The sequence below is a fragment of the Molothrus ater genome, chromosome 2 (assembly GCF_012460135.2).
Source record: "Molothrus ater isolate BHLD 08-10-18 breed brown headed cowbird chromosome 2, BPBGC_Mater_1.1, whole genome shotgun sequence".
Taxonomy (NCBI): Eukaryota; Metazoa; Chordata; class Aves; order Passeriformes; family Icteridae; genus Molothrus; species Molothrus ater.
In genome coordinates, this window is record NC_050479.2 from 72,882,289 (window position 1) to 72,899,508 (window position 17,220).

The 17,220-nt window shown below is 34.6% G+C and overlaps 1 protein-coding gene across 1 annotated transcript in view; it reads left to right on the forward strand.

Moving 5' to 3' along the window:
* Positions 1–15,799, forward strand: part of PSPC1 (paraspeckle component 1) — a 40,869-nt gene extending 25,070 nt beyond the window's left edge. The window contains 3 exon segments of the mRNA XM_036404052.2: positions 2,654–2,711; positions 6,809–6,978; positions 10,115–15,799. Of these exon segments, the coding sequence (XP_036259945.1) occupies positions 2,654–2,711; positions 6,809–6,978; positions 10,115–10,300 (414 nt within the window). The 3' untranslated portion in view covers positions 10,301–15,799.
* The last annotated feature ends 1,421 nt before the right edge of the window (positions 15,800–17,220 follow it).

The window sequence follows — 17,220 nt, forward strand, 5'->3', positions numbered from 1 at the left end:
CCAGATAGAATTTTTAAATACATCAAGCATCTCATGGTATAAATGATATATACTGCTTGCTAACGTTTGAAATTGAGTATTTTCTCTGACAGGAAGTGTAAAGTTGCCAATTCTGTGTTACAAGTATGGAAGAATTTTTCCCATGCTGAAAAGTCAAGGGAACATAGTATGTTTTGTACGTGCAACAGTAGGAATAATTATAAGCAGCAGCAGCAGCATCTTAATCTTGAAGACGTGTTGATAAAGTAATAGGCAGCAGAGACCTTAAGGCACATTTATTTATTATCAGGGTCTTGATTCTATACCTGCAATGTTGTTTATACTGTAATAATTCAACACTGAAGTTAAAGCTTGAAAAATGGCAAATAATTACTTCATGGTTTTTCTTACAAATGTTAAACTAGACTAAACAAAAGTAGGTTCTACCCATCTTTGCTGTACTTCAGTTAACCAAAGACTGGTAGCATTTCAAGACAGGGAAAAAAATGGTGAATTGCTAGGAGGAAGACTAGTGTATTTTTTAAAGAAAGTGTACATCAGAGCTTGCACATGCTTCTGTCCTTTACAGAGAAAACAAGTTCTAGTAACTAGTGCAGCTTTACATATCTGTACTTAACATCCTTATCTAGACAGTAATGTACTTAGCCTTGCATTATGGCACTTGTCACATTAAAAAAACAAGCCAACCAACTTGCAGTTTAACCTGAGATGAATTAAGGAAGGCTTGTGCCTACTGTAAAGTCTGGTGCTTTGCTTTGCAGTGAAGTTTGTCACAACTGTTCATGGTGTGTCAGCTTTTCACACAAGCATATAGGCATACACGTGTGCACACAGTCTGACTAGTGTAACTGATAGCCATGGTGTTTCCCTATCCTTTTGGGCCAGGGATGATACACCACTTTCCCTTCTGCTTCATGATGTCAAGACAGAGGTGGACAAGCAGACTAATAATCAACGTGGTTGTATGCTGATTTGTAACTAACTCATGTCAGTTTATGGATATATTTATCCCGATGGGGCTGCTGATTTGACTTAAAATGTCAATTGATGTTACTGTCAAAGGTCTGTCAGAGTTAGCTGCATGTTCTCTGATAAATTTTTAATGTGGGTTCTAGGGTCAGAAGAAGACATCCTCCTCAGTGTTCCATCAATGGCCTTTTTTAGCTGGACTTTAAAACCTGCCTGTGTCTTTTAGTTACCAGACCTTATTTTTCCACTCCACATTAAGCCATATTCTTTTGAAAAGACTGTATACTCTTCTTATGTTAAGTACTTTTTCTAGGTTAAAATGAGTTACTACAAACAAAGTTGTTGACTTGAGAGCTCTTCATCATATATCTCATGGCATTTTCCTATAGCAGGATATTTTTATAAAACTGTTGGTTCTGTTCTGTCAAATAGTGGTGTCTGCTGCTTCAAGTGGCTGAAGATAGAAGACTCACGTTTGGCATCCCAAATATGATTGACCAAACCAGACTTTGTGAACCTGTACAAATACAATGAATGTATTTTGATTTATTAGTATTTCCATGTAAAAGTCACTTATAGACAGATTTAGTTGCCTAGTATGCGGATTTCCTTTCAAAGTGTATCTGATCTTAGGCTCTTACATCATAAGTGGAATGGTTTTTCAGAATGAGGTAAATTTTTTTGAATTTTCTTATTCTCAGCATGTGTGTGTTTGTTTACTCAAGAGAAGAATACTTGTTAATATTCCTGTAGAAAATTGAGGAGAATTTTTTTTTATAAATTTCATTTGGTTTTGTTTTGAACTGTGAATTTGTTCTTTTTGATGTAAACAGTAATTCTAAAATCCCTTGGATTGTCTCTGCTAGACTATTTTGTTTTCCCATAGGTGATGATTTTTTTGCCACTCTGGGTACTATCCTTTGAGTATTGTTTCACAGCAGGCTGGGGTTCGTGTTTAGTAATGTCAGAAAACTTTTGCTGTTGGGTGACTGACCATCAATTGAATCTTGATCAATTTGATGTGTTATTTGTGTGTTTAGTGTAAATGCATGTTACAGTTTCTGGTGACACTACAGTTTTATGCTGGTTTTAAAAGGATGGTCAGTATCTGAACTAACATCAATAGCAAAGTATAATTCATTAAAAAATACACCACCAGCAAGTTAAGTCAAAACTATTTCAACAATGATGAATTGGTAGGTTGAATTTATATACCATAATATAATACATCAGAACTTGGTTTTCAATCAACACAAGTATTTTTGAGTCATTAAATTAGTTTGAGTATTATTGAACCTTTAGGCGAGTATTGTAATAAGACCTGTTTGTTTACAGGTAAAACAGAAATATTTATTAATTAAAAACACACCATAAAGATGGATTCATTGTGGTTGATCACATAACTATTTGGGAGCTTTAGACTGCTGCATTTGATAAGTGAAACTTGGGATGTTTAATCTTTATTATGCAAAAATGTACAGCATTGTTACCTTGAACTTATTTATCCCTTTGATGTTATAAAAACCATTATTGTAATGGTTTTTGTAATTATTGTCTTTCCTTGCACTGTTTTTGATCAATGGAAACTTTTAAACTTTTAACATTTTTATTTTCATGGAGTAAATGGGAATGTTTTAAGTTCTAAGAATGATAGGTTGACCATGAAAACTATGTTTACTTTCAGAGAGAACAGGAAATGAGAATGGGTGATATGGGTCCTCGTGGAGCAATAAACATGGGAGGTAGGGATCTGAAGGAAAAAGGCTTCTGTAATGTAATTTTTTTTTCTTTGGGACTGTACATATTACTCAAGCACTATTAATTATTGACAACTGGTAAAAAAGGAGTAAGCAACATCAGGAAGTAACAAAACCCCAACATATATATTGCTTTCAAGCAGCTTTCCCCCCCCACCCCTGGTGTATCTTTCTTTTACTGCTTTGACTATACATGGCAAAAAAATGATGTGCGAGTTAGGAGAAACAAAAATCAGGGACAAGTGATGCTCTGGGAGTTATCTGATACAAAAAAGGAATCTTATGTTAAAAAAATATTTGGCATTATTTTGGAGGGACTATCTATTCAAAGAAATTATGACTGTAATTGCATGTAGTGAAATGATGTAGAGGTTAAAATTTGCAAGTTCCTCTTGATGTTGTCTTGGTGTGGTAAATGAATAATGTGCATGGTGTTCTACCAATTTCCTCTGAGTCTGTTATTTGCAAATATTCTCTGTTAGCTCTTGCAGCTTAAAATACTGTCACTGCTAAAATCTATTACTGTGTAATATACTACTAAAAGCTAGTATTGTGTAATAGAAAAGTATAATAATTAGTGCTTGCTCCATGTATGCAGACTGAAACAGTTTGGAATCTTACTTACCCAGAATATCTGCTTTTAAACAAGACTGAAACTTAAAATATTTCTTCAAAACCACCAAATCTAACTAAACTGTGTGAACTGTTAATCTATTGGAAGTGTCCTAATGGTAGTTTAAAATAAATTAAGGTGGTAATTAAAAGAAAAGTAATAAAACTGTATTTTACTAATCCCATATATTTTAAAATTGAAAGTGCATACAAAACTCAATAATTTCAGTTGACATTTTGAGTAATGTGAATTTTTAGAGTAAGAAATCTGCTTCAAATTTTGAGACACATTATTCATGATTTCCTTGCATTTATTGAGACACATTTATAGCTGAAATATAGAAAGAGGCTTGTGCTTTCAGGGATGATGAAAATTATTTACAAATAATTCTGAAGAAGGACATAGTGAAGTTATCTACAAATATTAAACTGAAGCATAAATTGAGACTTAATTTCTTTTTTTTATAGTTGTACTTATGCATATGATTGCATCATACTTGAAAATTTCATTTTCTTCAATTAGAAGACTTCTAAAATATTGATACTATGCTGGTTGTCCAGATCCACAAGATGCACTTTCTATGTGCAGATTTAAAGTGTGTATTTACTGCAGTTCTAAAGTGTGATTATTGGTCTTGCTTTCTAAGTTTTGTGTTACAACTTGATTTTAAACTTAATACTTTTAGAAATAAATTGTATAATCCTAAAAAAAGTTATAGTAACACCGAACTGCTACTTTAAAATATCCATAGCAAATAAGTGTAGCATTTATTTCTGCAGAGGCTGGATTTTAAGTTCACTCATCATAGAGATTTTGTTTTTTTTCCCAGCAATTAACTCAATTAGTACAACTAAAATAATTGACCACAAAACCTTACAGTAGACCTTTAAATAGTAGAACTTTAGTTGTTGACAGTAGCATCATTTCTTAATATTTCTATTGGAATTGTAATTTTATTTTTAACTTACCTTTACCTGTGCCATTTGCGACTTTTTATAATGTGGGGCGGAGTGAGCTGGAATACCTCTAATAACTGAAATACCTGAATGATAATTTTCTGAGAAAGCAGAGTACCTCTATGACAGATTTAATGAGTGCTGATTTGTGCAGAGCTGCTCATTTTTACAACTTTCTGTGACAGTTTCTGAGAGAATATGTATACCTCATCAAAGCATTTAATTGGATCTGTAGTGCTAAGTGCAGATTATAAACTTAAATATGTAAAAAAGGGACTTTTTTGGGGAACCACCTCTGCATTGATGGACTTTCTTGTTGGGTGCATTTCAGACATTTAGAGTGGACTTTTTCAGCCCTTCAGTTTGCAGAAATGACTCTTTTTTAGTGTCTGCATTGTGGCATGAATGCTAATAACTGCTTTCCATCTGTTGCTGAGCACGGTCCTGTAAATGAATTCCTCACATCAGTGTCCCACCAAAAAGAAAGGACAATTATGTGGTTAGCTCTTAGGGTCTGCTTTGCAGATAGGAGGATTTTGGAGAACCTTTGAGTTACAGCTGATCTATTGTGGTGGCCTCTTGCTGAAAGTATGCAGGCCCCCAGTCTCTCCTTGCATTATACTCTGTAGTTTTGCTCCTTTCACATCTGACTCTGCCTGAAACAGGATCAGAATTCTAGAGGTTTGATAGTATGAGTTGCTATCTGCCACCCTGGGTACATTTGTATGACATGGAGCATGAGAACTTTGTGACAGTTGACAGATAAGTGACAGTATCTGTGAGTGGCCACCTGGCTCAGTTTAATTAGGCTGATAAGCAAACCAATAGCAAGTAATTAAGAATTTAGTTAATGGCACTACTGCATGCACTGAGTGCTGCTACCATCATGATAGTCCTGCAGAGTGCCTCTGAGAATAAAGGTTTCTCCTTATATTGGCAGTCTAGATTTCTTTTCTTCTGTATCTAACTCTATGGGTGACAGTAAAAAAACATTTACATTACAGCATATGCCCCTGTAATTTTCTTGAATTGTAGCCCAGTGTTCTGCCTGCTACATGAACTGACCATGTGTATGGATAGGTAAGAAGCATCCAACATGAGTGTACCTTTGCTTTGACTCAATGTTACAGGGAGGAGTCTACGAGTTATTTCATTACTAAGCTCAAAGGCTTCTGCTTTTCAAAATTACGGGATTTCTTTCACTTGTAGTAAACTTGTTTAGCACTTCTCATGTGCTGCTGTGTAGCATGCATTGTTTTTGCTAAGGAGTTTGTGATTGGCCTAACGTATATATGATCAAACCCAGGTCTTCAATTTTAGCAGCAATATCTTGAATGCCATGGTTTCACTGGCTGCTGTGACATGATGTTCTCAAGGCAAATAATTGAGATATAATTGTGCATGCCTGCAGATGGTCACAGTACTGTATCTGTGTGAAGTGGCCTCCTTTGAATGATGGGTATTTATAGATGCATTATTAAAAAAGTGCAGCTGTGGTGAGAGGGTTTATTTTTAAGATATAAACAACAGGCTTATTAGTCTAGCAACATGTCAGATTTCTTTATATTATGAAATGTATACTTAAAGTGTGTACTAAATGCCGAAGGTATGCTTTCTTCCATTACCAAATTTTGGACGCATACTTTGGGCTGAAGAGGATGGATTTTTGTGGGGAATGGGAGGAATGCATCAACACCAGCCTTGAAGTTGATATTTCATAATAGTAAAGTGTGAGGTAGGTAGTTTTCTTATAGCGACACATGAAAATACAATGAAGGCATACAGTAGGTTAGTGAGTACTGGCAGAGTGATACTTCTTAGTGAAATATTACAGCTAAATGATCTCCTCAGAATATGTTTTCAAGATTTCCTTCTACCTCTTTGATTCAGACTTTGGGAGGAGATTGTTCTGTCTTTTCAAGTTCTAACAAAACTACTTAGTTTTCTGGTACTTATACTGTAAGAAATTACAACTAAATGCAAGATGTTATTTATTCTATATTGCAAATTTATTATGAAGTTGAGTGCCATCTCTGTTATTGCTGTTAGACCTTTAGTCTAATCTACTGTACACTATATCAATTAACATACTACTGGTGGAAGACTTCTTGCAAATGTACATTTCATCTGTTAAGATCCCTAAAGAGCCAAGTTGCCTTATAGCTGCCAATATCTGTAAAATCACTTTAGATTTTTGCAGATTTGTGGTGTGCATACTCCATGTAGATGCAATATGAACATTTTGATTCCTGCACAGAAACTGTACAGCTATATTTAGCTGTAAAGGTTGGGATTTTCAAATACATGAGGCAAATTACGTAATGCAGAATAATAGAGATTATTTAAAATCTGTTTAAAAGCAGATGATTGAGATAAATGTACAGTCTCAAAGAATGTATTTTTTTCCAAGTATTTGAAGTCTTGTACATTTGGCTTTTTAAATATTGTAAATTGTTTGTTTGTTTTTTTAAAATTAAGATAGGACAGCTCTAAGTATAGATTGTTTTGCATAGATGCGTTTAGCCCAGCACCTGCTGGTAACCAAGGCCCTCCTCCAATGATGGGTATGAATATGAACAACAGAGGAACTTTACCTGGCCCTGCAATGGGTCCTGGTCCTTCCATGGGACCAGAAGGAGCTGCAAATATGGGAACACCAATGATGCCAGATAATGGAACAGTGGTAATGTATCACAAATTTAATTCCTTTGAATAGCTGTCATGTCTCATGGCCCATTTTTCTTACCAAAGGTATTTTCACGCTGAGTAAGAATTTGTTACACGTTTTGGATCTGTTAAAAGTAATTGATAAAAGCTTTTCATGCAAGTAGTTTACAACCAGAAAGAGAATTTTTTTTTTATATTACTGTGAAAATCCTGCTTCCCTTAGGGAGCAAAAATCTCTAAGTTTAGAGTTTTGCTGTTCTTTTCTTTAGTAAAACTAAATTCTGTGAATTAGCCTGTTGGGGTTTTTGATGAACAGTTAAATGTTGGAAGGTGCAAAGTGTGAAGATATCTTTGTGTAAACTATTTAATTTTTTAAAGAGACTTTAGTGTTCTTTGTATTTCTTTTCTAACACTGTTAAATGCATGAGATTGACAGTAATTGTGCCACTTAGAAAATCGGTAGCCAACAGCTGTTGGTAACTCTTATGTCAATACAGGAAAAATAATATTGCCCAATTGCGTCTGGTAATAGGGAATGTCTTTTATATGTCTGGGATTTATTATCAAGAGCAGATAGGCCATTGGATGCAGTTAAAGCACTAGCCATTCTTACTTTATTCTCATAGCCAGTCACTTTTCCTAGCTGTAATGTCTTATGTAGAGAAACAACTATATAATTTGAAATCTGACTTTTACATATTTTTCAGTACTGTTCTGATACTAGATTGGTGGTGGTGTGATATAATGGAATACATAATATTAACAGTCTGTTATAATTTTGTTGGAACACAGAAGCATTTTGTAGCTGTGTTTTTTTAGATATACCTTCTCAACAGTATCTGTCTGTGATTGAGCAATCTGTATAAGGAAGTTAGAACAAAATCCTTTGTTCCATAGAAGAAAATGAGATTTGGATTTTGCACAAAATACATTGTGGCTTTGGTCTTTATCAGATAAAAAGGAGAGGGTCTTATTTCACATCATATGAGCCAACTCATTTTATCAGTTGTGCCATTACTCACAAAATGAAGAGCATGCTGTTCACAAAATACTGAATTTGGAAATGCTTTTGCTGGAGACCGCTGTGTTACTGGTCACCTTGAGAACCATCTCTTGTGATTATATGGACACTGAAAAAGAGGTGTATGGAAAAGAACGTGGTATTATAATCACAGTATCTAACTTAAACTGTTGTTTTTCTACAAAAAGTCATTCCAGGTATGGAAATGTAGGAAATAAACTGACACTTCAAAATGCATGTTTAAAAAAAAATCTTTTTCCTTTCATTTTCTTATGCATGCTTCTGAAGGATAAATTAGATTTTAGTGTTTTCTTCATTTTGGTCGTTGAAAGTTTTTAACTTGGGAGGTCGGGCCCCTACAGAAAGGCATAGCCCTATTGTATTATTGCTGTTGTTAGAAAGACCTTTTTAGGGCTATCTACTAAAACACTGTAACAGTTATTTGCCACCGAGGGGAACGAATAATATGCTTTATAAATTACAGATTTAATGTTTTTGATTGGATATTTTTGTGAAGCCTTGAAGGGAAAGTTGTAGCATTCTTCCATTTGTTTCACTGCAGTCTTTTGAAACATGGATTGTCTTGGAACATAACATTTTAAAAGTAGCTTCCCCCACTTACTAATGTAGGTAGTTAATTACAGCAGTTTTCTTGTTGGCTGGGAAGAGGGGTCCTTATTGGAAAGAGGACTTGACTTTTTGTCCAAAAGTCAAATGGTAAAAGGGATCAGGGGTAATAACTTACTTGTTGAATTTCATATCTATTGCTAACAAGCTGGCATGCATTAAGATAATTTTAAAACAGTTTTTACCCAGTGCTACAGATTTAAAGGCGCTTTAGCTCAGTAGTAGGTCTTGATGCAGCTCTTTGAAGTAACCATTCTCATACACAATGTTACACTTGAAATAATGCACATATATACAACTGTGATCGGGGTTGCATGTACTTTTATCTATATAGATAAAATGCTGGGCTTTTAGTTATGTATGCATATATATGTATAAATTAGCAGACTCCAGAGCTGCTGAGCTCTACTACTGTCACTGGTGTTAGGCTTTCAGAGGAATTCTTTTCTGATTCAGGCATATAAATAAAGTGCTGGTTTTAATGTCCTCATTGAACTCTGAACACCTGGGGAGTTGATGTAATGTCTGTACAGAAGGAATTTATTCTGAAAGCATAACTGTCCTTAACTGGTAAATGATGAGTTATTTCCACATCTGATTGTACCATGTATCTGTGCTTTTAACGGTTTATGTTGAGTTTAAATTTCTCCATGTGGGGTTCTATTTTTAAACACTTATATACTGAACTGTAATTGCTCAGATGGATTTTTTTTTTTACTTGGAAATTAAGCAAATAAATCTGTGTAAGGGTATATACCCTTATTAATATTAATCATAGAGCCAAGGAAAGTAAATATGGAATATTAGTTGGATTTTTATCTCACACTGATATTTCAGAATGAACCTTAGTTAAATAAATTTTTATAAACTAGGAATAGTCAAAAATTATGCATTTTGCCACTAATGTAGTTTTGTTTGGACAGAATTTCAGAATTTTAAAAGCCTTAACTAAAGATCTCTTAAGTGCCATACAAAAGGCTAACTCCAGGTGGCATGGACTTGAAATATCCATATGTATGTGGGTATAGAGGTCTTAAGGCTATTAAAAGAATAAATGCAGTGTCTAGAAATACAAAAGCTGATTTCCTCCCCTCCTAGTTTGACAATGTTTCTCTGTCTAATTTATTTAAGGGAGAAGCTTTGTAGTTGGTATAAGGCACAGTAGGGCTTAGATATAAAACGGTTTCCTGTCTCCTCTGTCTCTTCTGTTACATAGAGAATATGTATTGCTTCAGATGTGCCTGTAAGGATGAAGTTACATTCAGCACCAGAGTCAGTCTTAAATATTGTTTTTTAATTTTAAATTTACTTTACAAAGTTGGAGCATAACATTAGCACTCTTTAATTTCCAGCTCTTTTTCCATAATAACTAATTGAATTGCTCCTTTCTTCCTTCTATGTGTGATCCTGATTCTGCTGGACTATCTGCTGAACTCCATGACAACATCACTTGTGATTTTTGTTGTAACTCACATTTGACATGTTCCAAATGGACTTGTGCTAGCATAATGAGAGATTCCCTCAAGGAGGCCCATCCCAGATGGGTTCACCTCTGGTTAGTAGAACGGGCTCTGAAACTCCTCAGCCGCCAATGAGTGGTGTAGGTGCCGTGAGTGGTGGACCTGGTGGCTTTGGTAGAGGAAACCCAGGGGGCAACTTTGAAGGACCTAACAAGCGTCGCAGATACTAAACCTTAATTCATTCCTTACTGTTTTAGAAATTCCAGTAAAATTATACAGTGATATGCCTTTATAATTTTAGCTGTTATCTGGAAACGGTTCTATTGTTATTGTAGTCTTTAAAACAGTTTCTTTTGTAAAACTTTTTTTGTATTCAGTCATAGGCTTTGTAGTATAGAGCAGAAACGATGCGGATCATTATGTAAGGCAATGTGTTTGTGACTCTAGCAAAATGCAATGTGTGACTATGCTGTAAAACATGCGGTTATCTGATTACAATAAAACAAAAATCACTGGAAAGGATTTTGGGAATGTTATTACTAATACTGAGTAAGAATAATTTTATGCTTTATTATAAGTGGCATCATTTTCATTTTTATGTAGTTTCTACTATGTGTCAAGAAAGTTCCATTCTTAATAGTGTTTAGGTGAACTGCATGGTGCAGTACATCCTATGGAAAACTTAAAATACACCTGCTTTTGTCTTGACTTTCAAAGAGCATAAAATTTTATACAAAGTCTTCTTAAAGATGGTGTGTCCTTGCATCTCAATCCACCATTGCAAACTTAGTCACAGTAGGCTTATCAACAGAGGTTATCTGTCAGACAAATTATTAGAAAATTTAAGTTGGGGAGGGAAAAAAACAACTTTGGAAAGGAATCTCTATGTATGCTTTATTCATAACAGTGTGAGTGAATTTACCTAAACCATATTTATAGAGGAGAAAATTGGTTGTGACATCTGTGTGTTCTGCTGATGGTTAAAGTATCTCCCATTGCAAGGAAGGAGACATTTCTGCACGGTGGTCAAAAGCTTTCCTCTGTGTTTGCACATCATTATTAATAAGTGTACATTTTCCCTAGTGGTTGGTTTGAATAAAAACATGTCTGTTATCAGTGAGTAACTGTTTAATTAGGAAGCAAATACATGTTTTCCAGTGAAAATAAGTGTTCACTTATAGTTGAGTAATACGCATTTGGAAGGATTGCACATGAGTATTCTTCAGAAAGGTTTTACAGAACAAGGAATTTGGAAAATCCCATTTACAGCATAACTTGGGGTAGGTTTGCTGATTAAGATAAAACTGGTAGTAAAGCTATTAGGAAGCTTATTATGATTTTGTTTTGTCAGTCTTGGAAGATGATGGAAAAGACCTATTGGTTCTATTCCTGTAATGGCAAATAAGTAGGGATATTGGTTGGTTACTATTACTCTTTTTCCTGGGCAAAATAGTTGTAAAATAGTAGTGATCTTTTTTATCAGTTCACGTACATTTTCAGAGGTATACATAACTAAATTTTATCTGCATGAATTGTGGTGCTATATTGGTTAAAAACTGATTTGAAATAACCTGGTGCCCTAATAACATCCAGATGGTATATACATACCTCAGTAAGGGATGCAGGCAGCAGAGAGGGCTTGTGTGTTACTTGTTAATGTGAGATTGGCTTGGTGGATTGAATTTTGAGCAAAGAAAATTGCAATATTGCTGGCATTTTGAAATTACACTGTTACTTAAATTGCCCGTGTATAGGGCTTAAGATACTGTTTTCATACAATTCAGGAGTTACCTTAGTGTAACTAAGTATGTAGGTCCTCACTTATGACATCTGTACCTGCAAAGCATTTTCCTTTATATTGTCTTTAATGTTGCCATTTTTTGCTTGACTTAACACATGCTGCACTTTGTAATGCAAAATGTAAGACTTTTTTTTTAGTCTGGAATACTCTTTCTCCTTGGTATATGTATCACATTATAGCACTCATTCTTAAAGTAAACCTCAACCAAACTGTAAATGGTTTTCCTTTACACACTAAAAGGTCCTAACCATCAAGATTTGGGAAAATTACTGTTTTTTCACTGCTATAAACTAATGCTTGCATATGGCAACTAGTTAAGCTCTCTGCTCTAGTGTCCTTTATGCACTTGAAAATGCAGTTTACATTGGTATCTAGTAAGGTGTCTAAATATGAGATGACTTTTTTCTAATATTTCCTGCCCTTGTACGTGACCTTTTTTAGGGGATTAAGGAAGTATTGGTGAATTGGTAGTTCTCAACTGTAAAGCTGTACAGGGAATATGTTTTAAGTACAAATTAAACTGCATTCAAAAGGTTGTTTCATCTTCCTCAAAGGAAAAGGCTGTTATTCAGGCTTTTAGCTAGCTCCTGTATATTTGATAAGCTAGGTAAACCCTCCTCCCTATAATATCTGAGTATGTTTCAGAAGAACATTAAGTACACTGAATCCTCAGAAGTTGTTAATACTTTCTGTGCCAGCTTCATGCTATTTTAAGTGCATGTTTGTTGCACTGTGGTTTTGGTAGCAAGTAGAGATATGCATGTATTTGAAAGTTATTTTAGATTTTATTTAACATTAGTGATTGTCATTCCACAGTTGTGACCTGCCCCTCCTGTAAACCTCTGACTTGGATGGCTCTGCTGCATGGTAGCAGTGGATTTGTCAGCTGTCCTTACTGCAGAAAATAATTTAATCTATTTTTAAATGTCTGTGAACCAAGTCCTAACAAATCAATATTGAAATATATTTTTGGGCAGATTTTAAGGAGTTAATGAAGAATGCCTTTTGTAGCTGATGACATGCTGCTATGTTAAGCTCTTAAAAGTTTTCGTTGGGCTGCTTGGCTTAACTCTAAAGGCAGTGCTTCTCATTTTGCCAAATGTGGTAGAAACTGATCCTAGCTATAAAATAAACACGTAATTTTATTGAAAAATGAATGGTCACAAATTGTTTCTTTAAAATGTGTAGATGTGGCCAACCAGTATTTTTGTGTGAAGGTTCTGCCCTTCTCCTAAAGTGATTAATTTTTCTTGATTCTCGTCTGGTGGAGCAGTTTATAATTTTTTCTGTGTACACAGGTACTCAAGTTTTTAACTACATTTGCATTGTTTGACTGGAACGTACAGTGAAGTCCTGACACTCTGCTATATGGTATGCTAAAACAAGTAGGCTTGGAATATATGTGAATCTGCCAACTACAGTGCACTTACTTTTATAATGTACTTACTGAGCTTTTACATTATTCCTGAAGTTTCATTTTCCTAAACTACCAAATTTTCCAGTGAGATACAATTTTGGTACTTAAAGATAACAAAGCTTTGCTATTCCATTTAAGTTACACACTGTTCTGACCAATGTGCTCATTAGATAAAGCACGTTGATATCTTGGGAAACTTTCTGGTGATGCTAATACACTTTACTGTATTAATTTCCTAAGAAAATCACAAACTACTGTGGATTACCTGGAAAGAAAATTCCTGACATGCAGTTCTTTTATTTGTTGTCCATGGTTTTTTTATGCAGTTGTACATAAAGATATAATAAGCTGGAGATTCTTACTAGAATAAAATTTGAAATAGATGGCAAGAAGACAGTATGAACTAAATAATTAAATTTTAAACATAAGCCAATAGGATTTTATAGTATGCATTTTTTCAGGAGCATTCTGATATAAAGTATGTCACCACATTCACCAAATTAATTTCCCTCTTTTCACCTCTTGATTTCAGATATAGAATAATTTGTCATTACAAATACTTTGTAAGGTACTACAAACACAGTGACATTTATGAACTATGTCTTGCTAAACAGTTTCAATCTCCCTTGAGATAACTTGGCTCAAAAATGCTGAAATAAGCAATCTAAAGGCAGATTCTCAAATGAAAACCAAAACCCCGTAGGCCTTTTTGAAGGGAGAAAATATGATTGGAGGTGAGATGTTCAGCAGTTATCTGGTGTGCTCAGGTGGCATGAAGTTCATTTTACTTTAGTATGTTGCAGAAACAAATTTTTTGGTACTTCCTGATTTATCTATTTTTTACAAGAAGTTGGATCATGATTTTTGCCTTCTGAAGTCAAACTACAGTATAATTGAACCACTAAATTAGCACAGAATGCAGGGTAGCAACTAGAGTCAGTTAATGTTGGACCACAGATGTGAATGGGGTTCTAAATCCCATTCCTGAGACTTGAAGTGTTGCATATCCATGGGTCATTTTAGAGTCTGCATGCAGCATCTTTTCTTAGCTTGTGCTTGTGGGCAGGAGTGGGGGACTCCAGAGAGCACATACTTCCAATGCAATCTAATTGTCTTCTCAGGAGCCCTCAAATTATTAATATGGACACTGTGCTGTTATTAAGATGCTCATCTTGGAGTTTGGTGCTTTCCATGGGCTGTTAGCTCACTCCTAGCATGAGGGAATATTGGACCAAACTTTTCTGACTCATCAGTGGTAAGGAGGGAGTGAGTGTGACCTATGAGAAATGCAAATCCAATACTTTAGATTATTGGATATTCAGTGCTAGTTTGGTGGCAAATGTTGAACTGTAGTAACATGAAGGCATTTGCTTTCTTAAAAATTCACTTACTGAAATGTAAGAACTTAGTAACAATAAGAGGATTGACTAAAAACTTTGAACACCAAATGTCAGATATAATTTTTCCCATTTGATTGTTTTTATGTTACCTTTTGTTACCTTTCCAGATATACTGTAAAGTAGTTTTAGCCATCTCACCAGTTTAGTGCGCTTTGTTGATGGTTTCATGTGCTTTCCCATAAAGTATTTTAAAAAATCGTAGCTGTAGGCATTTCAGGTATGTTTTCACGGTAATCCATGAAATACTGAAGCTAGTTATAAAATTGTCTAAAATATTACTTGTAGAATAAATAAACTGAACATGAAATTTTCATGAAAACTTTTTTATGATTTTAAATGCATGGAAGCAAATCCTCATTGTGTTAATTTTCAGTGGGATAGATTTTAATAGGTCTTTTCCATCTTGAACTTCCTTAAGATACTCTGAAAGTTAATATAATTGAAATTTGGAAGGCATCCTTATTAATGACCTCAGCCTGACTCTTAAAAGCAGTGTGAGAAGTTTCTTCTGTTTGGAACAGCAGCCCTTTTTTCCTAATTGAAGGAGCTATTCAGAAAACCATTCAGAGATAAACATAACATACTTACAGGTAAAACTATTAAAAAACCCCTCTGCTCTAATGTAAAGATTATTGTACACACAGATCACATTGAAAGAAAAAAAGCAACTTTGTAAATGTGGGTAAAAACTCAAGTGATTTGTATGTGGTCCTGTGGGTGGAGAATAAAATGCTCATAATAAGAGGTATGAGATTCAAAAGGAACTGGAGTGCGTTACTACATACACATGTGGATAAGGTTTTTCCATTTGTTTGCATAAGTGATTTGTCTAGAGCTTCCATTGTTCCTAGATTTACTAGTGTGCTTTTATGTCTCAATTTCTGTAGAGTAAAGCATAGCTGTATAATTTGATTGAATTTACATGCTGACTGTATGTGGGACGTTAAGTGCTTGACTTGAAAGAATTGCAGTGAGAATAAAGATGCTGTTCTTGACTTTAAGTAAAAACTGCGTAGATGCTTGAACAGGAATAAGTGTGGAGGGTCCTGTATGTAAATTGAACAAAAAAAAATGGGAGAGAGGGAATAAAGTAACATAACAAAAGTGAGAAGAGTGTGGTTTGATTTTATATCTACAGCAGATTCACAGAAATAACTTTAAGTCTTGTTCTACATGAAAACCACAATGCAACTGATTTTTAATAGAAGAGGTGGAAATACCAGTTACATTCATGTCTTGGGTTTTTGGAACTGAATTTAGTTTTATGCAGATGGCCAAAGAAAAACTGAAAAGAATTAATGTTTTAAAAATATTTTGAAATTCTTGGGTTATATGGTGGGATCACTGCAGTTGGTTATATCTCTTTGTGTTGCTTTTATGAAGTTGATGTGTAGGACTTCATTTTGTGGCTGAATACAGCAACCGTATACAGCGTACATATGCCATGTAAGTATGTAACAGCTGATTTTAAGGTTATTAGCCTCTCATCAAACTAGTGAGAATCCAGTCTTAAACCTGAGTGCATCATAGACAGAGAAGCACCAAACAGAAGACCATGGTAAAGGAAAATGAAATAGTACATATCTATTAGTAGTAATGGGATGAGATTAAGGTATTTTCATTAATTTTTTGCCTTAATTCACTGTAATCAATTTTTTTGTGTGTGACAGGGAAACTAATTTTATTATAAGTTAAAGAAGGAAAGAAAGAAAAAAATCCCCAACAAAATATCTCTCCCAAAGAATCCCCAAACCCTAAAATCCTCAGTGTACAACCCAATCCCAAGCAAAATGTGTTTTCCCACTTTAAATAAATATGTATACTTAAGCAAGGTAGAAGAGAAAATAAATCTAAAAATATGTAAAAAACAAAAGGGTTTACTGTAATTCTTTTTGCATCTGTTAGCTCTTGATGTTCTGGTCATTTTAAAGTGTTACTTTTTTAAAAAAATTAATTCCATTACTGTTCATTATTTGTTATAAAAGGATTTATTCTACTAAATTTATTTATTGTTACTAAGTTTTCAATATTTTATATAGTGTAAAATTGCATGAAAAAACACTGCATAAACCAGCTATTGCAGTACTGTAGAATGCAGTCTTTGAACTGCTAGCTGAATTGGTCTTCCAGGCTGCTTACAAATGTTTTAAATATTTGTATGCTAATGGAAATTTGAAATATTTGTGTGCATATTAAACATAATCCAATACATGCCTTGCTGCAGATATGAATAGCCTTTTGCCCTCCTTGCTGCTTGGTCCTGCTCCCTCTGTGTCCCCAGGCAGGAGACACAGGTAAAGGCAGGTAAGGGAGACTGTGAGAACTATTGATTCTGCTTATTTCAGTGTGGAAGGAAAGAAGAGCAAGAAGGGGCAGTAGAGCAAGACTCTTCTTACCTGTGCATACGTAGGGTAATTTGTGCTGCAGACAGAGAATATAGTTCAATAAATGTTCTCATTAAGTGTGTTTGGAAGAAATACATAGCCTAGAACAAATGGATAAGAAGTATGTTGAGGGCTTTAGATGTCTGAA